General features: G+C 41.3%; 1 protein-coding gene across 5 annotated transcripts in view; it reads right to left on the reverse strand.

Annotated features, from left to right (window-relative positions):
* Positions 1 to 297: 297 nt before the first annotated feature.
* The window catches only part of LOC102575730 (RCC1 and BTB domain-containing protein 2), a 70,064-nt gene continuing 42,959 nt past the window's right edge, over positions 298 to 27,402 (reverse strand). Inside the window, exons 10-13 of one of the 5 annotated variants that reach the window (XM_019500520.2) lie at positions 18,615 to 18,741; positions 9,229 to 9,368; positions 6,665 to 6,795; positions 298 to 3,880 (exon numbers count right to left, since the gene is read on the reverse strand). In XM_019500520.2, the coding sequence (XP_019356065.1) occupies positions 3,740 to 3,880; positions 6,665 to 6,795; positions 9,229 to 9,368; positions 18,615 to 18,741 (539 nt within the window). In that variant the 3' untranslated portion in view covers positions 298 to 3,739. Of the gene's footprint in view, positions 3,881 to 6,664; positions 6,796 to 8,934; positions 9,084 to 9,228; positions 9,369 to 18,614; positions 18,742 to 24,176; positions 24,267 to 24,294; positions 24,679 to 27,402 lie in introns of those variants that run through there. The other 4 variants (XR_002094422.2, XM_059729166.1, XR_009462728.1 and 1 more) reach the window with 4 other exon arrangements.

Here is a 27,402-nt window from a genome sequence, read left to right on the forward strand (position 1 = left end):
ATGCATATAGTTTTATCAATTACTGTTGCCTTAAGTTGCTTGAAAGCATCTAATCTATTTCTTTGGCAAATTCTCCAGTACCATTTTTATGCAGATGCTGTTTTTGCTGTTGCTTGTGTGCGACTGGTTTGCTGACAGTCATTTCCACAGTCTTGTATATATATTTTGGAACTTCAGTCTTCGTTTTGCAAGTTATGTGTTTTCCCTTCAACACTTACAAGGATGTAATGAACGGAGCTGTTAATGGATCTGAGCAACAAAAAAATAGACTTAAAATAGTAAGAAAAGACAAAAAGCTAAACTTTATACACTTTTTATTGATAGTCCAGTAACCCAGGTGACTTGATACAGAACTTTAAAGTTTGCTGGATATTTTGTCATAAGGCTACATACTTCATTAGGTGTTAAGCCACATACATTTCCATTCTTGCAAAAGAAAAAAGGTTTTGTTTTACAAGGGAAGCCCGGGGGAAGAATTGTGTTTAGGCCATAAAAAATTGTATAATTTGGCAATTTACAGAGTGGTCATACACTGCAATAAAGCTTTATCATTCCAAAGGTGGGTTCAGGAGAATGCCGTGGTGCTAGGCCTACTAACATCAATCACGGTGGTAGACCTCTCAAACTATGAATGCATTCTATTTTTCTTCCTTTAAAGCTTCAGTTAACGTAACAAATTATTCACTGCTGCTTCCCCTGGGGTTAAGTGGAAGGCTCCGTCTCGTTGGTTTTCCAAAGTTATTTTAGTTTTTGCCGCTTATTCAAGTTTTTTAATGAGTGCCTCAGTTATCAAGAATTATAGTTCCAAAAGTGTACTTTTTCACTGATATCTGACCTGGTTTACTTACTACTGGTTGACAATGATACACATGTATCCAGTTCCCAGAGAGGAATGGCGCACCCTTGACTTTGGTACTCCAGCTTTAAAAAAAATGCTCTCCGCTCAATTTAGTTGAGCGCACACACCTGGATAGGTGCACATGCATCTGAACTGATGGAATGTGAAGCTTGGCCTTCTAAGTGTAAAGGGAAGAAATCTGTATTGGTGTGTCATGGATCCATGTGAATGAGAACTAAATAAATATACAATACAAGCATTCAGAGGGCACTGTATTAAAATGCTATTTTACTGCTTTCATCAAGTAATACACTAAATCCTCCTTTGAATAAGCAAACCAAGACTACTTCATTTCACCTTCAAAATGAACACTGCTCTATACTAGATGTTTTTTCACCATTCCAGTTTGTTGTTGTTATTACAAAACCATTCTGAGAACATAGACACAAAAGTTTTATACATGCAAAGAAGACCAAAAAAAAAAAAAATAGTCGGAGAAACAAGAATAAAGGAGGTGCTGCATTCTTGGGAACTGGCTTTCCTGAATTCATGCTTCCCTACAAATACATTGATATGGAAATTTATCCTTCCCTCACTGATGAAATGCAGGAGTGGATGCCTAGTTCAGCCTGGAAATAATACTTTGTTCATTTGAATAAAGTTTACAAATAGAGACAGTTAAGGAGACATGTGCAAGAGCCAGGATGATCAGTATGTAGGAAATCTGCTTTTGTTGGGATTCTGGGAAGAACTGTCAAGATTTCTAATGAAACAAACTTTTCCAAAAATATACTTTTGTATCAATAAGAACATCTCTTTTTAAGCGTTGAAAAGTGTGTTAAAATGGTTTTGAAACAATGATCAAAGCACTGATCCAAAGGTATTAGATATTTCAGGTATTGAATGTTTCAGCCTCCTCAGAATGCCTTTCTCTGGCTTTTCAAAACTAATCTGCCAAAATAAGCATGTTTCTCTGGAAAGCTTTAGTTTTGATGAAAGAACATTTTTGGCCTGAAAACTTTTGAGCAGCTCTCCTGTTTAACACAAATACAGTATTTCTGATGATGGAGTGAGTCATAACACAATCACTGAAAGAGTGGCAAAACCAAATTAATTGTTCTGAAGTGCATGTTCTGAAGTATTCAACTGGCCCATTTTCCAAATACCTCATATCCAACTGCAGTAGAGGCCAACCTTTCTTTTGGCAGGTATGCAACAAATTAAGCCCTGTGCTTTCCAAGTACCACTCAAATCCATTTTTCCTTGACTGATATGTTGCTCTGCTTCCTGCCCTGTGCTCCTTGCCACATCTGCTGCTCTGCTTTCTGCTGCCTGTTCTGTCTGCCACAGTGTTGCCTGTCCCCTCCTCAATCCATCATGTACCCCACACACAGGTTGCCTGTGCCACTTGTGACACATCCTGCAGGTTGGTCACCTTTGCTATTCTGGATTTACCTTCCCAACAACCCTGTCATGTGCATGCTGGGGTTCTCATTTTGTTGTTGGAGAACTGAGGCAGGCAATCTCTACGGCAGTTGCCTAAATACTTTTAGAAGATCTGGGTGAGTGTCTTGCCCAAGCACATGAACCAAGTCTCAAGCACCAGGCTTGTGTTCTAGCTATTGGACCATCCTTTCTGTCTTTCTTTGTCCAATTGTAAAAGATCATGTTGTAAAAGATCTTTGAAGCCCGTTTTTCCAACAAAAATTAGTTTCTGTAAATGCAACTTACAGGTGAGTTAGACTTGTACATTAGAAGAGAAACCAATACTGGTAAACATAATGTAACAATCTCAACATCATTTATCACAGTCCAGAAGTTTTCCTGTGCAAGTTTTAGCACATTATAGTAGTCTCCACAGTGTCATTGTTAAAGCATTTGCATGACACCTGTTTACCATGGCAAGTTTAACTTTTACGGTTTTATCATGAGAGAGATTGATTTATAACTTCAAATCTATACTTCTTCCCCTACTTATTATGTCATGCACTTATCTGTGAACTCTGACTTTAAAAAAATCAACTGGTAATTTCCTCTCCCCGAGTTTATTTTAATAAGTGATGAGTTGCATATTTGAGCAGCAAAACAAACACAGTGCAATAACTCATTCCATGATAAAAGCCAATTAAAAGTTAGTTTCATTGAAACTAGAGGACATAAATACATAATGTACGCTGAACAAGGAAATAATTTTAGTCTACACATGAACATAAGACCCAAGAATTCAAGACTGCTATATTCAACATAAGTCCTTGATATTTTTTTTTTTTACAAGTTATACACTAAATGAATGAATAGATCTCACACGTCCTGTTTATTCTTTGGATAAATAAAAAAACCTCTAATGGTCACCTGCATCCTCATGAGAGAATGGTCCTTTATCACATAAGATAGAAACTTGTCCTTCTATCACACCTCTTGGAGGGCTGATAAGTTAACCAGAAAGGAACTTTCACATAGCTCACTGATCTAGATTAGTTTTAAAAGTGCATACTTTAACTTTGTACTATCGTCTAAACTCAAATGAAGATAGTAATGGACTGATTGCAAAAACATAAAAATGTTCAAGGCAGGAAAAAGTACAAAAGGAAAACAGTAAAAACTCAATCTGTTTGATTATACAAAGGGGGAAACATTAGTAACTGCATTAGGCTTGCTTGTTTTTGTGTAAAATTCAGATTTTGGCAAATTGCATGATGAGAGTCCAGCCATTTTGTACCCGTCTCCACAAAATACAGATATTGGGCTACACAGGTTTCCCTAAGCCCACTGACATGAACTAAATGGATGCTGTACTCTTTCCAAGCTTTCATCAATTCTGACTGCTGGTAGGTTTCTCAGAGGAGAAATGTTTCCATGATGAATACTTGGTGCGCAGCTGAAAAAATGCATGCTCTTGCTTCAGTTTTTAAATGCTCCCACTCTGCTTGCTTTGCTAATGAAGTTTTTCAGAAGATCATGGTCCATTTCTGCAAAGCCTTGAGTTTGAGTAACTACAGTCAAGTGGTTTATGCAAAACCTGAAGCAAAATTCTTCTAAGTCCTATGGATAAATTGAAATTAAGTTAGTAATATTGTATGGATAAATAAAGTCAGCCATCATGTATTAGTAATCTATTTTATCCCACATGAATATTTACAAATGTTGAGTGATGCCTAAACTAAAACACTGCAATAGCAGCTTATCAAGAAAGCCTCTATAGTTTTGGGCCACGACTCTTCCTGGTGTTAAGTTCGAAGCCAGGCTTTCAGAAAATGTCAGCCGGTTGTCAAAGAAGGAGACTGTCTATATATATATATATATATTGCACCAAATACAATCGAGAACAGCAAGGGTATTAAATCAAGAACTAAAGAGTTAAATGTGTAGTGAAGAAAGGGTACTGCACATGGGGCAGAAAACAGGAAGGACAGAGGGTGCAGCTAAAAAGGGGTGCACATTTCTTTACTGTGTTATGGTGTCATTTTTTAGTCTACAAGCAAAACTTCTGAATTTTCTTATGAATGATGAATACTGAAAGTGTGACCATCTCCTGTTTTAAAAGCGTATCATCTGAACAATTAGCAGCTGCTCTACCATGTGAGTTAAACTACCAGTCCCACTGATAAGCAGTCTGATCAGCTATAAATTAGGGGCCTACTAACTCACAGCGAGACAAAGGCATTTTTGTCACTTTGTCCCAGCACAAAGACCTTATTCTGTGGTGGTCCCACCCCACTGCACTGATTGGCATAGAAGCCTCGACGGAAGAGGGATGAGGGGGCAGCTGCCATCTTGATTACTGGTTGTACTTCTGGCCCTGACCCTCAGTGCTGATTGGTGGAGAGGTCCTGGGGAGTGGGGAGGAAGGACAAGGGGCAGCTGCCATCTTGACAACTACCTCCTCCATGCTGCCCCTGCAGCTGGTGCCTTCCTGTTCCCAGCAGGCTGCAAAGCCTACGTGGGAGGGGAAGAGTTAATATTTTGATTAAGTTTTTTTTCCCCATGGATTTTGCAGGCAACTCCAAGTTTCATGGTTTCTGTAAAACCATGAGTTAGGTAGGTCTCTAACTGTAAGTGATAGAATGAGATGTGTCTATTTGAATTATACAGCAAATTGGTTTACTGCAAAAGGATCATCCACCCACAAGCTATCACTCATAACAATAAAGAAGTTTATTCAGGGAAGTTACTAGACAGTCCAATAGGGAAGCAGCCAGTCTTGCCTCTATGTCTCTGGTGGCATGCTATAAATCATATTAGATAGAGCTGGGAAACATGTATTAAGTCATCTTTCCCAGCCCTCATGTGCCACATCATATAATCTCTAGTACTTTGCCCAAGCTGTGTTTTATGACTCACACAATTGCATTTGTGACAGGTCCAACTGAGACGAAGTAACTGGAACTGTTCCTGATTTTCAACAGTGCAATCAAAAATGCAGGAAGGAAGAAAGTGAATTCTGGAGATTCTATACTGGATCCAAATGAACCTACAGTTTAAAGATCAAAGAGTTTTGGGATCTTGCCCTCCAATATCTTTATAACTAAGGTGGAGATAGAAGTAAAGTGTTCACGTGCTTCTGCCCTGACTACTGCTAAACTCCTCTTCACCAATAAAACCACTACTCATGACTGCACCTCCAACCAAAAATGCATTTTCTTTGCTTATTAATCCGACTACATCATTCCCATTTCCAATTCCTCCACTCACCATATTAAATGTCTCCTTATCTTCAAGCTCTACTCAAATCCACTCTACTGAACATTTCATTTTGCACCTTACTACCCTGCCTATCTCATGCTATCTCTGCTCAGCTTTCAAGTTCCTTCATTCTACTTCCGTTTGTCTTTACTTCTGCATCCTCAATGCTCTCCATACATGGAACAACCAACCAGTTCCATTCTGCTAAGTCTTCCTAGTCACCTTATTTAAGTTCTTTTCCATACAGGCTTCCTCAGAAAAGCAAACCCAAATCAAATACATTAAAAATATTTTTAAAAGCTTAGTTTACAACATCTGATGGATGTCTACTGTGTCTTGCCTTCTCTGTTTATTTTAAATCTTACTTTTATTTTTGTTCAGGAAATAACACCCCTAAAACCTGGGTAAGGCAATCCTGGTGAGGTTGAAATGATGTACAATGCTAATTAAATCTGAAAAGAAAGATATTCACATCTCCAAACACCAAAAACTACACTTGTTGGTCTTTTTTAAGTTTGAATATTATCTGTCTGCAAAATTTTTCACAAAATTAAATCTATGCTTGTGTGCAAATAAATACTTGTGATGGTGCCCTCAGCATGGTGGGCATTATCCAAACATTCTAGAATGATGTTTCCTTGCTCCCAGCCACTCACAGCCCAAGACCACACAGCTGAGAATATTGATAATGCAAGAAGAGAAAAAACAAAAGCCATTTTGCTTGCAGGTCAACATGGTTCTCTGTAAGCAGTATGGAAAAAGAGGGTTTTAGAGCAGTGTATAAATGTGGATAGTGAACAGTTAGCAGAACAAGTTTCCAGTTGTGATGCAAAACTCAGCAACCTGAATAAGTAGTGGGGCAGTTAGGATAAACAGTGATGAGACTTAAATTTCATGCTAGCAATGATAGAGAAATAGGAGATATTCCAAAAGAATACTAAAGGACAATTACATTAGTGGCTGCATTTTGTGTTGACTGAAGCAGGATAAATGTCCATATTTTGGAAGCCAAAGAGTGTGATTAAAACAGTCATCTCTATAGAGTAAGCTAAATACAATAAATAATTATTCTCAAAAGCTTCAAGTCTCAGAAAACATTTTTTACTAAAGAACCACCAGTAGTGATTAAAAAGTTCTCCATACCTGAGCTTCATATTTAACAGCAGCTGAAAGAAGAGCAATGGCATTCTCCTCACAAATGCCTTGTTTGATTGTTTGTTGACAAAGCTTTTTCAATCTATTTTCTCTATACAATGTTGCCAAATCTAGCAGCCCTGTGGAAAATTGGGTTGATACATCATATATCTTCGGTTATCCTGATACAAACCTATAACACTTCTACTCCATAAGATTGTTTTTCCTATGATATAATGCTGCATTTTTATAGAAAAACTAAGAAAAGGCTTACATAAATAAAGAAGGATCACATACTTATTATCAAGTAAGTTTTCCAACTTTTTCATAGTTGCACACATCTTATTAGAGCAGTGGTTCCCAACCCCGGGTTGCAAGCCAAATGAGGGTTGCGGGGGCAATGCCAGCGGCGTCGCGCAGAAAAGAGGAGCCACGCCACATGTCAGGAGCTCCCCAGGCTGTCACCGCCACTGCACTTGGCTCCCAGCAGCAGTGTGCAGAAAAAAAGGTTGGGAACCACTGTACTAGAGTGAACCAGTTCTGTTCTTTTATCATGTGGACCTGTTCCTTCCCATTCATGATGATTCCCCTGGGACAACTAACAAATGGAAAAGTAATAATACAAGCCTATTCGTGTCTTCTAAAAATGGTCCAGATATGATAAGTGAGGAGTCCTTTTTTAATAGGCTTAATTCTTTTCTCATTATTTGATGTTCGTTTAATCATCTCCTGGGCTAGAGACAGAAGTTACACATAAACTGGTTGAAGGTGATCAGAAACTGGTTTAACCCTGTAACAGAACAGAAGTTCAATGCACATAAACCGCTTTCAAAGTGGCCAAAACTGGTTTAAGAAATCAGATTTAACTGATTTAGGTCAAATTGGTTTAAGGAACTTCTGTCACAGACCCCTTCCTGCTTCAAGTTAACTCACAGTCCTCCAGCATCCCAGGATGCTTTGCAGCCCTGAGTTGTGCTGTGCTGTCTGCTCCAGAGAGCAGGGTTAACCCCATTACCTCTGCTCTAGCTGGCTGAGAAAGGGGGTGGGGTGAGAAACCCAGCTTCAGATCGCAGCCAGATCTGCCTGCAGGGGATAGAGCAGCCCCTGCCAGGCTTTTCCCCCCACTCACCTCTGGAGCAGAGGAAGGGGGGTGGCCAGACCCTGGGGCCAGGCAGGCAGAAAAAGGCACAGAGGGAGAGAGGCTTTAAAATATCTCTTGCCCACATGGGCTGGGGTCTGCTTGGCAGGGGCACAGCAGCCCCTGCCAGGCTTTTCCCCACTACCTGCTTGAGTGGAGGAGGCGGGGGTGTAGCCAGACACCAGCCCTGGGCTGGCATGCTGAAGCACAGGGGAAGGAGAGGGGTTTAAACCACTTTCACTTCCTCAGCCTGGGTCTGCCTGGCTGGGGAGCAGCAGCCCACTGCTTAAATTTCATTTTGCCATCTTTGACTGAAATGTCCTGTTTCTTATCTGCCAAATACCCTCTTTGACATATAATTGTAAATTCTATGACTGTCAAAATTTAAACCCTCTCCCTCCTTTCTGTCCAAGCGTGTGGCCCAGTGCCGGCATCTGGCCATGCCCCTGTCCCTTCTGCTCATGTGGGGAGCAGGGAAAAGCTGGCAGGTGCACAGCTGCCCCTGCCAAGCAGACTTGGGCTTAGGGAGGAAGCAAAGGGGATGTTAAACCCTCTGGTACAAGGGGTTTAAACCCCCATGCCTCCCCTCTGCTTCTGCCCCCTCCACTCAAACAGGGAGCAGGGAAAAGCCTGGCAGGGGCTGCTGCACCTCTGCCAAGCAGACCCCTACTGGGGTCCCCTGCAGACAAGGGGGTTTAAACCCCCTCTTCTCCCCTCCCCCTCAGCATGCTGGCCTGGGCCAGGGTCTGGCCACATGCCTCCCTCCCCACATCCCCCCCCCTTCAGTGGGGAGCAGGGGAAAAGCCTGGCAGGGGCTGCTTTCCCCTCCCTGCCAAGAAGGGACACCCTGGCTGGGATCCCTTCACACCAGGGTGGGGCTTGAAACCCCCCTCCGCAATCATAGTCAGAGGGCCTACTGGGGCTGGGTCACACCCCACCCCCCAGCTCATGCAGGGAGTAGTCAAAAAGCCTGGAGGGCTTCTCTCTCAGCTTCCCTCCAGCCTTCCAGCCACTGACAAAGAGAAGGGAAGGCCTGCTCTAATGCCCCCCACTTCTAGTTTGAGCCGCTGCAGACACGTGGCTGTATTTACAGAATGTCTGTTCACTTCTTCTCGGTTTACTCTATGCAGTTTAGACTAACCTGCAAAGTTTGAATGGATTCAGCTTCGGACTTTTTGACTGTCTGTATTAAGTCTTGGTGTTCATTCTGTCCCTCTCCTCTACTGCAGCTTTGCTATTCTTCTTTTCCTGAATCTGATTCCCTGTAGCTTGGATCCCTTCTCCCTTGTTCTACCAATGCAGCAGCATAAAAAAAGAGTCTTAAGGGAAGGAAACATAAAATGGACCATCCTCAAGATGATCTTTTCAGCACCCATTAAAACAAACCTCATTGTTTTTCTCTTACAAGTAACTTGAATTTACACCCATTCATTACCTATTGCATCCTCAGGAGGGAGACTGATGTTGTCTGTGTACAGATATTCCAGGAAAGCTCGGTAAACAGGATAAGGGAACTCACTCATTTCTATTATTTCATCATCATTGTTACTTAATATAGAACGAAAATGCTCACACCTAAGGAACAGAAATAAGGGACACAATGTGGTAAACAAAGCTAACTTCTGACAAGTTAAGAGAAACAAGATCTTTGTATCAATCAGTTTAAAGATACACAATAAGACATGCACTGATGTGATAAACACCAATCAGATATTTTGGGGGAAAGGCAGGCAGGAGTCTGTTGAACTTATTAATTCTTCTACTAATTATATACGATTATCCTATTCCCTCTTTCTTATTCTCCAACTCGGTGGCCACATCTACATGAGATGCTAACTGCACAGTAGCCTGATGCTACTGCACAGTAGCATCACATGGCAAAAACCATGACGTGACACTACTGTGCAGCAGTAGTATTAAGCTACTGAGCAGTAGTGTCACAAAAAAGGTATTTGCCAGCACTACTGTGCAGTAACAGGTTTACTGAGCAGTCATTTTGTACTTGTTTATACAAGTATAAACAGGTACTAAATAAATAGGCAGTAACCATTGCACAGGAGCGTCTTGTGTAGATGTGGCCAGTGATTCTCAACTAGGGTGCCACAAAATCCTTTTATGGATGTCGTGGGATGCCACACAATATTATCATTTAGGTATGCAAACACCTATACATGACTCTCAAGTTAAATCCAGAGATTTTCAATAAGGATTTGTAGCATCACAAACATTCTGACCTGTTCTCATGTTTGAGTTCTTTGCAACAGAATTTCTCCATTATATGTCCATAGTTATAAAACAAATGAAAGCTAAGTTGACATTTTCAGAGGAGTCCCTTGAGTCTAAAATAGTTGAGAACTATTGCTCCAAATGAATCTTATTTTCAAGACTGTACGTACCAAGTATATTAATGTCACTGTCCATGTCCAAATTCCAAATTTAACTTGATCTCCTCATACTCAAAATTTAAAATAATTGCAGCTAAAACAGAGGTGACATTATCTTTTATCATTTCATTGCTATAACCACATTTTAAAAAAATGCCTGTTTTGCCTGTTACATTTATTTTATACAGTTTCACTGGATTTAAACCCCCCATGTCTGTCAGACAACAATTGGAAGGCAGATTCTTTTTCCAGTTTTTATAAGAATGTTACTGTATTGCACTCAAATGTCAACCGCCATACTATGGGCCCAAGAATATTGTAAAGATAGTTCCTAACTGAATACAAAATATTATTAAATCTGGTACAGTTTTGAAGATTTTTTTTGATGAACCTGAGTAGCTGGTCTTTAGGAAAGCCTTTTCTAAGAACAGCCACAATTACTTTTATTCCTCCTACCAACACCATCTTCAAGCTCTAACCATTAATTAAGAAAGTAAGATGATTTTACTATACATCCCCTGATCTATCTGTAATATCTTCCAGATGCAAACAAGTTATTTACATGTTATATATCTTTCAGTTATCTATACATACAGTACAAATGAAAAAAATCAATGTATAACTTGGTTTAGTCTTCCTTTTATGCCTAGTCTAATTTGTTATTTATGCATATATTTTGCTTTGTATATTGTTATATTTCTCCATATGCCACAAACAAAATCCTAAAATATTAAGAAGTTATATTCTGCGTTCTCTTATGGTACTGCATATAAGTATGGGATTCAAACGGATAGACAAAAAAAAAATCACAAATTTCTATTTTCCCCGAGATCAGAACAGACGAATCACAGCAGTAGTAGCCCTCTCCAATAGAATAGAGCGTTAGTATGATTCACTATTTCTGTACAACCTGAAGATCAGGAATTTGGAAGGTGGGGAGTGCATGCTGCATCTTTTTAAGGGAACAACAGTTGCTACTTATCCACATAATCCCTACAAGCCCATGGAAGCATCTACATTTGCAAGCAGAATATTTCTGGCCACCGCTACAGGAGGAGGGTCTACCCCATCATTTCACTACCATGTGCTAGTAGTCACCAGTGATAGAATAAAATAGACAGGCAGAAGGGAAGTCCTATTAAATTATAAAAAAAATGCACCAAAAAGGTGCTTTTATACATCAGGCACTTGTGACAGTGCTCTGGAAAGAGAAGTGTTTTTGATCAGTTGTGTCCTGAGGCAGGAACAGCTCAATAAAGGTACGAATCTCATGTTACATTGTCTAATAGGCAAATTTTTATCTATGGATTCTTACCTTCAGAAAAGCAGATTTATCTCCTACAAAGTACTGCTTATTTAAAAAAAAAAAAGTTTTAAATAAGTTAGTCTCCAATTCAAAGGTCCTCAGTTGGTAATTATATTCCTTTTCATTCCACATCTATAAAAGTTTCTTATGACAGGATTGTGTCTTCTCACTCTGACATTAAAAAAATAGAAGGTCGGGTAGATTTTGCACTTTATAGACTAACTAAAATAGTTTATATATAAACCACATATATACCCACTATTTTGGTTAGTACAGCACAAGTTTCTGTGAGCTCCAGCTCATTTCATCCAATGCTGTGAAAGGTTTTGTATTCCGATTTCTCTCTCCTCATACTCTGCTTTCTTCATTCTTTCACAGCATCAGATAAAATGAACTTCAGCTCACAAAGGTTTGTGCTATATAGAACTACTTTGGTTAGACTATAAGGGCGCGTCCAGATGAGCGCACTCGTGTGGTATGTGGTGCTGCAAACACGTCTGCAGAGCCACATACCACACAAGTCAGGTTTTCTCTGCGCTGCAAGGGCACACTGTGCATGTGTGCATTGCTCCGTTTTTGTTTTATGCAGGTTTTTCTGACCCCCTGGATATCCAGGGGTCAAAAAACACCCAGGAAAAAAAAAATGGAGCAGCACAAGCACGGGCAGCACATGCTGCTGAAACATGGAGCTGGGCCGCCCAGAGCTGTGCTGCAGCTGCCAGCCAGGCTCCGCCCAGCAGGATTGCCGCTGCTGTAATCCCAGGAGGCCCCCAGGTAAGGCTGCTAGGGCCAGCCCAGTGCTAGCCCCAGACTCCCCTACTGCCCCCAGGGGAACCTGCCACATGCCAAAGTGTATATGGCATGGGTATTCCCAGGGACCAAACATCCGCATTCATCTGGACATGGCCTAAGGCGCAATACTACCCTGCTTCTGCTTGATTCCAGACTAACACAGCTAGTTATGTTTCTCTGCTCATGGATACATAACCAAGGGGAGCTCTCCCCAGTCATTACCTCCCTGACAAGAGGTACTAACTATCTCAGAAACCTTACAACAAGCATGTGTGTCAAATTCAGATCCTGCTGTGACATCACTATCAGGCTAGCTGAAAATAATTATCTTAATGGTTTTATATTTAGACAAGATGCTAATAGCTTGATCCCTATACATGGAACAAATTAATTGACTTTTTTATTGTTAAAAATTATTACTGCGGTGCCATAAATTTATACCAGTCATGGCGGAGTAAAATAAGGGATTACAGTCTAGGAGCAGCAAAGCAAAGATTGGGAGACTAGTGAATGTAAGGGTAAGATGTGAATGGGTTATTCACCAAAAAGAACAAGCTAGGAAAAAGTTTTGGCAGACAGGATTTACAGTTACGTGTCAGAGAGGATACTTGGTAGATAAAAAATAGGACATGTGAAACAAACGAAAGTTAAGCAGAATGTAGGAGAAGAGAATTAGTGGCTAGTGAGAGAGGAGATGAAAATGAAGGAAAGTTTAAATATGGCAAGGACAAGAGCTTGAACCTGTGCAGTAATAAACAGGAAATCAATAAAGGGATTCAAGAGGAAAAGCAGAACAACAGAGAACTGAAAATAACAAAACAAGGTGCAACCAATACATGGGCAAGGGTTTTGACATGAGACGTACTAGTCAGGAAAGGGCAATTATTAGGTGGGATCAAGCAAAAAGATTAAGAGACCAGAGATAGAATAAGAACCAATTTGGATAGGTAGATAGAAGATCTGGCTGATTCACAAGAGACGTGGGTTATGTACCTCATTTTGCCACTGATCTGCTATGTGAGGTTGGGTAAAGTTACTTTATTTCTCTGTGTCCCTGTTTCTCCTCCCAACTTGTATCCATTTATTTTGCATGTAAAATCTTCCAAGCAGAGACCTCTGTGTGTTTCTACAGTGTCTAGGACAGTGATTCTTCACTAGGGTGCTGTAGCCAGGAGGTATGAGGAGATAAACAGATAAACTCAGGCTTAGGCTTGTCCCTGCCCAGTTGATCTCCCTTCCACTTCCCAGCCCCTCAGCAAAGAAATGCATACTGCATGAAATAAATAATTTCTTGAAATGGGATGCCACTCAATTCATAAAAGTTATGGAGACTTTTTTGTCAAATCCAACAAGGTTGAGAATGACTGGTCTAGTATAAGGGTGTCGGTTGTAGCCGTGTTGGTCTCAGGACATATGCACAAGGATCTTTGGGTGAATCTGATATCTTTTAATAGAACAACTTAAATAGATGGAAAAAAAATGTTTAAGCAAGCTTTCGGGTTCAAAGATCCTTTGTCAGGCTGAGAAAGTTTCAGCAGTTAGTGTGTGCTCTTCCTGGATATAATGAAAAGCAAAGAAGGCAGCAGCTGGGCTGGTATGTATACAAGATAGGCAGTCAGTGAAGATGTAGATTGAGGAGTCAATGGGTGAGAGACTGGCTGGGTGGGGGGGGAGAGAAAGGGGATGAATAGTGGAGAGGTACCTGGGGAATCAGATGTCAGGCAGGTTATAATGTGTCATAAATCCAATGTCTATATTTAGTCCATGATTTTTAGTATCCAGGAGGTTGATGAAGTGGAGTTCATAGGCTCGTCTCTGGGAAGTGTTTTGTAAGTTTCCTTTGAGGATTAGAACTGAGAGAGAGTGGTTTTCTTGTGAGAAATGTGCCCCCACAGGTAATTGGCTATTCCCGTGTTTGACAGACCTTGGGAGTGCATTCATTCTGTTGAGCAGTTGTTGTTTGGTCTCTCCTATATATTTTCCATCAGGGCATTTGGTGCATTGGATGAAAGATATTACATTTCTGGAGGGGCAACTGTAATATCAGAAAATGCTGATGGCTCTGTTGTGGGGTGTAGTAATTGTGGGGAGGGTGGAGATGTGTTGGCAGGTTTTGCATTTCTTGTCATGGCACGGTCTGGATCAATTGGGTGTGGTCTGGACCTAAAGAAGTTTGCTTCTGGTGAAGAGGTTAGCAAGGTTTGGCGCTTGTTTGAAGGCTGGGATAGGTGGGTCTGTGAATATTGCTTTTAAGAAAAGGGTCTCTTTCTAGTCTGGGTTGCAACTGTTTGAGGATTTTCCCTATGGGTTCGAGGGAGGGGTGATATGTCATAACCAGCTGTGTGCCATTTGTGGGGGGTTTTCTTCTGTACTGCAGCAATTCTTCACGTGGTATCTGGGTGGCTCTTTCAAACATGCAATCTCTCTCTCTGCAATCTCTCTCTCTGGAGGAGTGTACTTGTTGGGTGAAAGCCTTTGTAAGATTGGTGAGGTGGCAACCCCGGGTGCTCTCTCCAGTGCAAATGCGGTGGTATCTGAGGGCTTGGCTGTATATCACGGCTTTTTTGGTGTGTTTAGGGTGATTGCTGGTTCTGTGCAGATATGTATGTTGGTCTGTGGGTTTCTTGTATAATGTGGTCTGTATTTTATCATTCTGGATACTGATCATCATGTCTAAAAAGGAGATGTTGGTGCTGGAGTATTCTAGAGAATGTCAGATGGAGGGATGGTGATTGTTGAATTTCTGGTAGAACTCAATCAGAGATAGCAGGTTTTCAGTCCAAATGATGAAGATGTCATTGATATATCTTAAGTATAGCAAGGGTTTCATGGTGCCGTTCTTGAGGAAGTCTTCTTCTAGGTGGATCATAAAAAGTTTGGAATACTGTGGGGCCGTTTTGATGCCCATAGCTGTTCCCATCATCTGGAGGAAGTGTTGGTTATTAAAAGTGAAATTGTTGTTTGTAAGGATGAAGTGTGTAAGGTCAGTAATATCTTTGGGTCTGTATTCTGAGTTGTAATCTTGTTCCTGCAGACATGCAAGGCAGGCTTGGATGCCATCCTGGTATGGGATATTGGTGTATAGGCTGGTAACGTCCATGGTGGCTAGGAGGGTGTTGCTGAGAAGGTGGTCTACATTTTTAAGTTTCTGTAGAAAGTCTGTAGTGTCTTGGACAAAACTTGCTCTGTGGGTGACAAGCAGTTTTAGGACTGATTCAACAAAACCTGATACTTCCTCAGTTAGGGTCCCATGGTTGGATGTGATAGGTCTGCCAGGGTTCCCTTGTTTGTGGATTTTAGGGAGCATGTAAAAAGTCCCCAGGGTAGGTAGTGGGGGGAGAAATCAAGGTCTGTAGTTTTTCTTGTAGTCCTGATGGAAATGATTTGATGGTATTGTTGAGTTTCATGGTGAAAAGGGGAGTAGGATCTTCTTGTAGTTCTTTCTAGTAGGTGATGTCAGGGAGTTGTCTGTTGGCTTCCTTTATGTAGTCTTCACGGTTTAGGATGACTGTGGCTCCTCCTTTATCTGCTAGTTTTATTACTATTTGTTGGTTAGATCTTAGAGATTCTATGTCCTTTCTCTCTGGCAGGGAGAGGTTGTTATGGTGGCATGTGTTGTTGATTATTTCATCGTTCATTCTTTCCGTGAAGCAGTCAATGTAGCAATCAAGGTTAGGGTTTTGTCCACTATGAGGTGTCCAATCTGATGGTTTTTTGGAGTTGATCTTTTCCTCAATGTTTCATAGTAGCTAGGGTCAGGAGGGACCTGAACAGATCATCTAGCCTGACCCCCTGCCACAGGCAGGAATGAATGCTGGGTTCACAAGACCCTAGACAGGTGATTATCCAACCTCCTCTTGAATTTGCCCAAGGTAGGGGTGAGGACCACTTCCCTGGGAAGTTGGTTCCAGATTTTGGCCACCCTAACTGTAAAATATTGCCTTCTGATCTCTAACCTAAACCTATTCTCCATCAGTTTATTACCATTGTTCCTCATCACCCCAGGTGGTGCTGGGGAGAAAAGGGCTCTACCTATTTGCTGTTGATCTCCCCTGATGAATTTGTAGGCAGCCACCAGGTCCCCCCTCAGCCTCCTCTTGCTGAGGCTGAACAGGTTCAGGGCCCTCAGTCTCTCCTCATTGGGCCTGTCCTGCTGCCCTCTCACCAAGTGGGTGGCCCTCCTTTGAACCCTATCCAGACTGGCCACATCCCTTTTGAAGTGCAGTGCCCAGTACTGGATGCAGTACTCCAACTGCGGCCTGACCAAAGTCACATAGAGGGGGAGTATCACCCCTCTGGACCGGCTTGAGATGCACCTTTGGATGCATGACAAGGTATGACTGGCTTTGCTGGCTGCAGTCTGGCATTGGTGGCTCATGTTCATCTTGGAGTCAATAATGACTCCAAGATCCCTTTCTGCCTCTGTGCTTTCAAGAGGGGAACTCCCCAGCCTGTATGTATGCTGTGGATTTCTTCTCCCAAGGTGCAGCATCCTGCATTTGTCTACGCTGAACCCCATCCTATTCTCATCTGCCCACTTTTGTAGTCTGTCTAAATCTAATTGCAGCCTCTCTCTCCCTTCAAGTGTGTCCACCTCGCCCCACATCTTAGTGTCATCAGCAAACTTGGACAGCATGCTTTCCACCCCCTGGTCCAAGTCACTGATGAAGATGTCAAACAGTGCGGGCCCGAAGACCGAGCCCTAGGGTACCTCACTGCTCACATCTCACCAGGTTGAGTACAACCTGTCCACCACTACTCTCTGGGTGCACCAGTATCAGCCAATTTTTTACCCACCCAACTGTGTAGGCATCAATGCCACAGTCGCTTAATTTATTGCTGAGGATGGGTTGAGAGACAGTGTCAAAGGCCTTCTTAAAGTCTAGAAATACTATGTCCACGGCGACACCATCATCCAAGGATTTAGTTACTTCGTCATAAAAGGCAATCAGGTGGATCTGGCAGGACCTGCCTTTGATGAACCCATGCTGATTGCCCCTGAACATGATCTCCCCTGCAGGCCCCCCACAGATGTGCTCCTTGATGATGTTGTCAGAGGACAAGTTGTTGTTGGGAGTGGATTCAGTTTGGTTGTGGAAATATTCCTTGAGGTGGTGGCATGGGAAGAATTCTTCTAGTTCTCCACATTGAAGTATTTTATTAGGGTATTTTTCTGGACAGAAATGTAGGCCTTTAAAAAGGACAGATTTTTCAGTTCTGGTAAGCGTGCGCGTGTGTGTAGTCTAGTATAATGACGCTAAGAGTTTAGTTAGGGCCTTTACGTGCTACTGTAATACAAATAAGAGGAGAAAAAAAACCTGGGATATGCCACCAAAATCAAGAGGCTGAAGAGCTGGAAGGTCAGCAGAGCTGTCAATGGTGATAGAAAAGGGAAGTGGAAATTTAAACAACTAGTTATTCCACTGCATCCTCATATCAGTTGGTTAGATTGCAAAGTGATGTTAACTTGCTAAAAGAAGCTCATCTTGAAATGTATGCTCACTGATAAAAAGGATGTAAGAAGACAGAGGGAGTCAGATTTGAAGTGGAGTGGTACATTTGCGAAACACCCAGAGGCAACCATTGAAACAATGGGAGATGATCACGCTGCCAAAGGGAAGAAGAGAATAAGAACATATGAATTGCCATTTACTGGGTCAGACCACAGGTCAATCTTGCCCAGCCTCCTGTGTCACACAGTGGCAGAGACTGGATGCTGAAAGGGAGAGTGAACTGGGTACAACTAGGGCTTTTTTTCCCAGTGTACCTCTCTCACTTGCAGCCTCTAGCATTTAAGGTTTAGGAAGTTCTAATTTAGAAGCTGCATCCCTAACTCCCATCCTCAATAGAAAGAGACCATGGACAGAACTTGGAAAGACACGAGCATGTGGGTACAAAGGGAGGATATGAAGCTGCCAAGCAATGCATTAAAGAAGCAGCTGACATGACAGAAGGAGAAAAACAGAGAAGCACAGTGGTAGAAGCCAAGAAAGGAAAGGAGACTAAAGTGATCAACTGGAGAAAAGTAAAATAAATAAATGTTTTTTTGACCTAGCAAGGAAAATGTCATTAACAGTATTGGTCAAGCCTGTTTAGAATGAAGAAGTTGTCATCAGATAGGAGAGAAACAAGGAAAAGGCACTAGCACTGGGCAGCAAACTCAGATTTTTGGATAGAAAAGGAGGAGATTATGAAAAGATGCTTACAGTTAGAAAAGCAAGTGAACCTCAAGATTGGGGCTAAAAGGCATGCTCTCCAGCAAAAGGAAAAGGAACCACAAATCAACAATGTTAAACAGTAATTACTCAGCATGAGGAGTAGGTGGAGATCATTCCTTACCTAATTTTGAGAAGAACTTTATGAACATGAATGTATTTTCCATCCACTAGAAACTTCAAGTCTGCAGTTTCAGGGTTGTCAAATTCCTTCTTCAGTGACTGGGCTACTGTTAGGTGGTCATCAGGTTCTAAGATAACAAGCAGACTTAATAATCACTGACAAATACACAAAACTGTCCCATATATCACTGTTTCTGGCTTTAAGACAACACATTACTGCAAAAACTGTTCCACATATACAAGCCCTCCATTTAAGACCAGTAACAAAACACCTGTATGTACAGCCTGGAGCTTTACCACAGGAAATAAAAGCTACTTTATGACAAACTTTGCATAATTATCTATTCCAAACAAATATCCCCATCCAAAAAAAAAAAAAAAAAATTCCACGCAGAGGGCATGTCTACACATGCGCAGTCATTTAATACTTCAGCAAGTACTACATGGCTGCACAGTATCCAGCATTACTATGCAGTCCCATTACTGCACAGTTATTTTTAGCTGCTACTGCGCAGTAGCATTGCCATCATGGTTCATGCCCAGTGATGCTATGTCGCCATACCAATGAGCTACAGTGCAGTAGCTCATTGCTACAGTGACATAATGTCTTCTGTAGACATGCCCAGTATCTCATATATAAATTTCACTACATTGCAGTCCTATTCCTCATGCCCTCAGAAAAATCCCACCGGTTTCAGAAGTTTCATGCTGTATTCTATAGCAAGTATTATACATTATTTTTCTTTGTAACAGATATTATTTTAACATAAAGTATTTATTTTTCAAAAGTATTTCTCTTTATTTTGTATCAGGTAAAATACAATATATTACGCTCTTCTTAAAAATAAGTCTCTTTTTAAGTCTTGTTGCCTGAGGGGATTCCATGTCACAGCAGGAATAAAGCAAATACATAATCAATACATGGAATATACTAACAGCTCAATTTAATACACTAATAGGTAAACAGAAACAATGTTTGCATCTACTAAATTTTGTGTGTACATGTGTGTACCTACAATATGCATATCCCATACAAATGTGGATGTGTTACTTATGCAACAAATTTATGAGATAGCATTGGAAAACTACCCACAAGCCTCTCTCTCCTGGACTGCTTTAAATTCTCCAATGCCTAGATAAGCTTTTCTAAGAGAACAACGATTCTGCCATAAAATAATTCCCACTTTCCCCACCAAATTTATATCTGTTACTGGTCCAAATTTTTTACCCGAGACAGTAACAGCTCTTTTCCATATCAAATATCACAAATGTAAACTCTCCTATTTTGTAATATATAAGCATACAAGTAGGAATGCAGTATTTTGGAAACAGGAGATTCCTAGGTCGCCAAACAGTCACTGCTAGGGCTGGAGGGGACTTGCACAGAAAACTTTGATATTGTGATATTTTAACATTTAGAAAAGTTGGATTCTCATTTAGGAAGACATGTCTCGCACACATCTCCATTACTTTTGAATAAGAAATTATTTTAAACTCATACAAGTAAATTCTTTATACCTCATCTTCCTACTATATATTCAGTGCAAACATATGACAAAAGGTATGCACTACTAGCAAAATTATTAAATAAAGACGGCTTAATTATTTTTCAGATCTGGCATCTGCTTATGTTTCTTTTTAAAGACAACTGGCCAACTGATAAAGATAGTACTGGTAAAAGGAAACCTCAACTGCATTGTAAAGATGAAAATCTATAAAGCAAATATTGAATGTCATAGAACAGATTTTCACATTTCAAAATACCACATACTTCAACTACTCTGCTATTTCCCAATCAACTTGGCTGATAGGCCAAACCACACCTCCAGTAAGTTCAATGGAAAGGTCCATGTTTTTTGGAATATTATTATAGTTCAAAATGAGATAGCATGTTATTGTGAAAAGCTCATTGCGAATTCAACTGCATGTCATAAAGACATTAATAGCTGACCTTTACAGAGCTGATCAGCTAGGTAACATAAGGCTATGGAGTCTTAAAGGAAAAAAACCAAGAAACTTATTTGGTAGATGGTTTTATTTGGTTAAAGAGGTGGACACAGGGTGACAAGCCAAAAAAAGATTGTAGGAAGCTGTAGTCTCAAAAGGGCTGAAAGGTACAAAATGTGCAACAGTTTAGGCCAGAAAAGAAAGAAGAGTTTGCAACAGCCAAGACATAAAATGATGAGGGCTGAGACAAGGGATCTGGCTCTGTGCACATGAGCAAGGGTCGGATTTTAGAAATGCTTTTAGAAATAATGTGGAATATGTAAGTCTGAGAATAGGTGTCATCTTTGTTCTGCCTATGTGATCCAATGTGAGAAGATGGTGTCATACATGCTGGTGGTAAAAGTGAACCCTGGGGCCTTAGAAACAGTTTAAGAACAAAGTCTGGGCCATGCTGCATGCAATTAAAAGGCTAGACATCCACAAAGTTTTCAAGAACACAGGCTAGGAAAATAACTAATCAGTAAAACAGCATGTTTGGAAATCATCAGCAGAAAGACGACAGATGTTCAGAGATAAAAGTATTGTAAGACAGTGTAGCAAGAGAAAAGGAAGGATTAATGATGGAGCCTTAAGGAACCTCCAAAGAGATGAGTGACCCATCAAGTAATATACTCAAAGAGCAGTTCAAAAGGCAAGAGGAGAAAATTGAGACTATGGAATCACAAAAGTAACAAAGAAGCCAAATGGAATTTTCTGGTATTTTCCAGACTGAAGAATGATATACATGCCTGAGAGAGATTTACTACATACATTATCTATATAAAATATAGAATTTACATATGTAGTAAAATAATGCCTCTGTCAGAAGAGCTGCTTGCTGCTCCTTTTCTGTTTTAATATTTAACAATGTGGATAAAGAGAAAACAGTTCTCATAAAAAAATAAGAATATAAGTTTAGATTCAAAATGACAAATAGATTTTATAAAGTTTCATTGGCAATGCTTATATATACACATATGCAAAAGACTAGCATAATTAATGTTTAAAATACAAATTTATTTTGCATTTAAACTTGACCTAGATAGTTCAAGGGGAAGAGCATGTATAAAAATGTTGATAAGATACCACATCAGGAACAGCTTTTTTTCTGTGTGAAGTGATTGTTTAAAGATAAGAAATCCATAGAATAAAAGCTCTAAAGAACACATACATTTTGGTAATGGCCTCACTGGATTCTCTGGGAAATACTGCCCTGGTCTTATTCCAAAACTCATGATACCTGGGGCACACTTTTTTCCTGGATTAAAATTAGTGGCACACTTCATTCTTGTACATGAACAGGTATACATATGGTTGTTTTTTCTTTTTCAAAAACATACTCCATTCCCCTGCCAGAGGAAATCATAGTGCTGCTGAGATGTACTGTTAAAAAAATGACACCAAATACATCTTTCTTTAAGAAAAGGATTAGCCTCCATACCAGTAGTTCTCAACCTTTTAATCTCAAGACATCCCTCTATAACTTTTCTGACTTTTTCAGCACCCCAGTTGAAAATAACTCTCAGTTCACAAAAGATATAGAACCTTGAAGCTAAAAAAGTTGAGAATCACTGATCTAGCTGGTGCCCCCTAAAGGGCAGGGCCTCACCCTGCTCTATTCAACTCTTTCCACTCTCTGCCCCCTCCCAGCCTCTAGTCCGTATCTCAGGGGACAAAGGTAGCTCCCACTCCTGAGGCTGCTCTACCAGCAAACACTCCTGTGGCCCCTCCTGCCAGCCCCGGGATGGTGGGAGGAGTTGGAGGGTATAAGCCCATCTGCCTGCCCGTCCACTCTGAGCACAGCATGGGGGAGAGGAGGGGTGTATGTGTGTTTTGGGGGGTATAACAGGAGAGACTTGGGGCCGATTTTACTGTGGGCCCACCCACCTGTTCTGGGCCAACTGCCCGCCTTCCCTCCTGCCATGCCTTGTTGTTAATTAATTAATTATCTTAACTAGGTGGGAGGCTGCCCATTTCTTCCCTGATGCCAGGGGGCGCTATCTGCGGCTCCGTTCCTTCCCTACACTGCAACCCATGCCTCGCAGATAGCATCCTCTGTTGTTAACATCACTGGGCCCACTCTGGACCCCAGAATCCTACTATTTGAACCCCACCTGGATCCTTCCATTCAGGCGGCCTACTCCGCCTTCATTCTAGGCTGCAGAGCTCCGAGCTGCTCCCCATTATGGATGTGGTCCCCCTGGGACCTTTGACTACACTAGCCCTGGCCTCACCTCCAGGCGTCAGAACCCCAGGCCCTCAGCTCTGGGCGTCCCTCACGGCAGGCCCCTGGCCCTTTGACCTGTCCGGTCCTGGCCCCAGTATTGACCAGTAGGGGGATTTCAAGACAGGTTTCTGAGTCTATGGCCCCACTCTCTCACTGGGGTTCACCTTCCAGACCCTACAAGGGGGTAACCCACCTGGCTGTGGGAGCTGGGGTTAAGTGCCCCGACCCCCCTTTCACCAGGGTGGTAATTGGCCTGACATTTCCTGGGGGCTCCCACGCCACTGAGAGCCCCACCAGGCCACCTATTCCCAGCAGGGTGCAGTTTTAGGTTGTGACCAGGACCAGGAGCCTTCTAGCCATCTCCTACAGCTCCTCCCTTACCTCCAGGATGATATCAGCAGCCTTGCAGCCAGGAAATGTTGCTGCCTGCATCCCAGCAGCAAAAATGTTCTGCTTATATAGGCAGCCCTGAATCTAAAAATGGCTGCTGCAATCAGGCACCTGCTGGCTGCTTGGCTGGGCCCTTAAAGTGGCAGGCACAAACAGTGCCCTGCCACAGGGGGGAAGGGAGGGGAATGGAGGGGAAGAAAAAGGGGTTGCTGGGGTTAGAGAAGGGTGGAGGAAGCCAGTAGCAGTCTCCAGAGGAGCTGCCACAGGTACTGCTAGAGTAGCTGGAGCAGTGCAGGGTGCTGGATGAGGGAGGAAAGGGTCTACACAGGCTTGTCTCTTGTTGCCCATCACAGAAATGAGACTCAGATGCATCTTTCTGTAATTTTTCTGTTCTACCTAAAGGCAACAGCCCAGATCTGAATATGCAGCCTTAGGCTAACTGTACTACACTTAACATCTATGAACAATTAACACAAACATTACAAAGCAAAAGAAACCAGTCCTATGATTCCAATCTTTTTGAGTTTTTAATGGCAATCATCTCTCCTGCTGTTCTTGACAAACTCACTCAGTTCATATCTACATAGACAATCTACAATCTATTTCTTGTGGAGGTATACAATCTATCTATTAAGGAAGTACAACCATGAGGGGCTCTATACAACTTATCATGCAAAGTAAAAATCAGTTGGATTTAAAATTCTCTCTCTCTCTCTCTCTCCTTACCCCAACTTGAAGAGGAACAGAAATACTGATATTTCCTTTAAAGCCTGGGGTTCCAAAAACCTGGAAACTGGATTGCTGCTTCGCTTTTGCTCAAAAATTTGCAATGCCTATATATTGGCTGCAATAAGATTTTGGTACTTTATGTTCTATAAAGCAAATTTTCTCTTTCACCTTATCTAGAAAAGAAACTTTAAACCTATGAACTATAAAAACACAGTTATACAGAAGAATTACCTGCATGGGACTCTAGATTGCTTCAGACCTTTGAAGAAAGGCAACTGAAAGGTTGTTTTTCTTTTACTCTGTTCAGTGGTTTCCAACAATCTGAAAAATAGTTTGTGTCTAGCATTACCCAATATCAAGGAAAAGTTATATAATGGACCTCCCAAACTATGGCATTCTACAATCAAATACTGCATTGGCAAGAACCTCAACAGCAACATGTATATGTCATTTGAAGGTGTGCATCAAAGTGCCAAGCTGTAACCTGGACACAGTTCCTCCAGAGAAACAGATTTTTTTTCTGCCAAAGGGATTACAATGCCTCAGGAGGAACAAGCTTTGGTCTTGAAGAACTAGGCTTACCTTCAGAGATGTAAGCCTCCTTGTTTAAAAATTCATATCCACTGCAAGATAACTGAACAACAGACTGCCTGATCTTTCTTGGGAAAAAGGAATTGGGACAGGCTCAGGACAACTGTTCTTCTAGCATCACTTTCCCTATATTTCTAGGGTCCTGTAGAAAGGTGGGAAAAAGGCATTAATTAGGTTTTTTGCCCAACCAAAGGAGAAAATATTAAATTGTTCATACTTAAAAGGGTCTAAATTTGGTGCAAGATTTGGGATGTCTCTTCTCTGGTCCTGAGGAAGTCTGCACAGGCCTTGCAGTTGTTCTTATGCTGATTTTGGAGTTCAAAAGACCATTTCCTATTTTGAGGAACTGCAGACTAAGCTTATGAACCAAGACACCATGGTAAGTCTTTGCCATTAGAAGGTGAGTTTCTGTTCAGTTCAGCAGAACTATTACATTCCTAATCAGAATCTGATACGCAATGTCTTCCTGCTGGTTGGTATAAACTGTTACTGCAGTAATATTGGGCTGGATGAGCACTCAGTGTTTGGTGGCACCATTCTAAGTTCTAGGAAACTGATATGGGCAATCACCTTTTATTTGGTCATTAGGCTGAAGAAGAGAAGATTATCTCCCTACTCTCAGAGAAAAGCACATGATGTGATCACTTTCTAGGTACAATTTCTTTAAATTGTGTTAGATTTCATCCATCAGAATGCTTCAGTACCCTCCATAGTACCAGAAAGAACTTTCAGTAGGTATTCGTTCAGGTATGGGAGACATGGACTTCCTAACAAGCTGCTACTGTCAAGAACTTTGAAAACAACAAGGCAGATGTCAAACCAGGAGTAAAGTAAAGTATCAAAACACTCTACTCTAAATACGAAACTCAGGAACTTAAAAGTCTACAAGTCTCAGCATTCAACTGAACTATAAAGGCAGGCTTCAGTTTTGTATAGGCTTCAAAAAACGTCTGCTAAGAGCCAGGGACTGCTCAGTTGCTTCAGAGATTTTGTATTGTTGTCCCCAAGTTCACAAGACTAACAGAGGCCTGCAACCTCTTCCCCGTAACAAACAGCTTGCCATATCTTATGTTAGGATGACACATTCCTTATTTTCTTCCATTCCCTTGACTGTGTCCCTGACAGAGCAACACTCCCCCCAGTCCTGCAATTCCAAAAGAGCCATGATTATGTGAAGGGAGGGCAGCCAGTATACAGACCAGTTATGCCAAAGGCCCCTAGTGCAGCATGTATATAGAATGACATACCAACCTGCTCTTACAAAGATATCCCCTGCTAGTCCAGGGGCAAAGGAGGGAAAGAGACAAAATATACAAGGTGCAGACTCACCAGCAATGACTAATTTTATAAAGGGGAGCAGGGAAAACTTCCCTGTGACCCGGCCTCTGTCAAAACTAAATTCATGAGCCTGACAAATTAATGATGGGGAACAATGGGAGGCAGTCCCAAGTTACAGGACTCCATGAAGTTCAGTTGTCTTATACCACCTTTTTCCCTGTTGCCCATCTAGAGTATTACCTAATTCAACTCTGATCCTGAAAGGGAGAAGAGTCCACATGGCAGTAGTAGCACATTGAACCAACTCTCACATCTGCTCCGCACGTCAAACACCTCCTATTCTGAAGGCAGAACAGATACTGGTGAGAGAGAAGACAATTTACATAGAAGAGAGCTGGGCACCTGAATCTTCTTACAGCCAGCTGATGATCCATCTATTTATTCAGGCAGGAAGTGCACTTGAACTCCTCAGACAGAAATTAAGTATGAAAGGTTGTCACATTCCAAAGCATCATCATTTAAGTGCTTCAGTACCATGAAGAATATAGACTTAATGATCCAAGCATTTGTCCAGAGTTTGCGACTGTGACTGGACTAACTCAATGTCCTTAAAGACACTGTCAGTAGAAAGGAACAGAATAAACTTAGCTGATACAAATGTCTAAGCCAAGGTAATTATAACCCACACACTGGAGTCCTTTGGACAAAATATTAACTACTTCCTTTCAATCCAGATCCATTTCCAAATGATGGGAAAGGATCTATACTCATGATACTGCTAGTGCAGGCTTAAGAGTAGATGCTTAAGAAGAGACTCCAGGCCTCAACTAGAAGAAAGTTCCAAACTGCCATACTGAAGATGCATGATCACTGGGGTCAAGAGAACCAAAGATAAATATTTTCTGAAGTAAAAACTAAAAGAGGCAGTTGCACAGATGATAAATGAATGGCAACTGTCAGTAAAAAGTAGCTATAGCAATTTAAATATGCCAATTTAAATATGCCAGTACACTCAAATGAATTGGAGACCACTGGATACAAATCAAGACCCTATCTTCCATTATTGAAAGAACCCACACAAAAAGCTCCAATGCTGTCTCAACTATAGAGGAAATGGGCTAAAAATTCAAAGCTTTCCTTATAAAAAGGCCCCTTGATAATGCAGGATGTTCCATTCTTAAAATTTCCAATCCCATGGGTTTGGAAAAGGAAGGAAAAATTTGTCACACCTCATGATTACAACACTAGAACTTTTCTTATCAGAATATCAGCCATCAATGGCAAAAAAGGGAAATTTCTAGATATGTGGAGGACAACCTATTCAAGCAATACTAATTATATAAACCTTGAAACACAAGACTATGTACTAGATAGTGCTAAAAGTAGACACAATGATAAGTAGTAGTAGGCAACCACTGATCCTTCTGGACCATGGTGTATGCATGAGAAGGCACCAGGACCTTTGATGCATATCCCTAGGCAGAAGTATGGAAGAGAGGAAGCTACCCAGACTTCCCATCACCGCTTTGGACCGTTGAGACAGTATCCGAAGACCAGACAGACTCTGTATGTTCGGTGCTTCAATGTG

This window comes from Alligator mississippiensis, chromosome 1 (genome assembly GCF_030867095.1).
Source record: "Alligator mississippiensis isolate rAllMis1 chromosome 1, rAllMis1, whole genome shotgun sequence".
Classification (NCBI taxonomy): domain Eukaryota; kingdom Metazoa; phylum Chordata; order Crocodylia; family Alligatoridae; genus Alligator; species Alligator mississippiensis.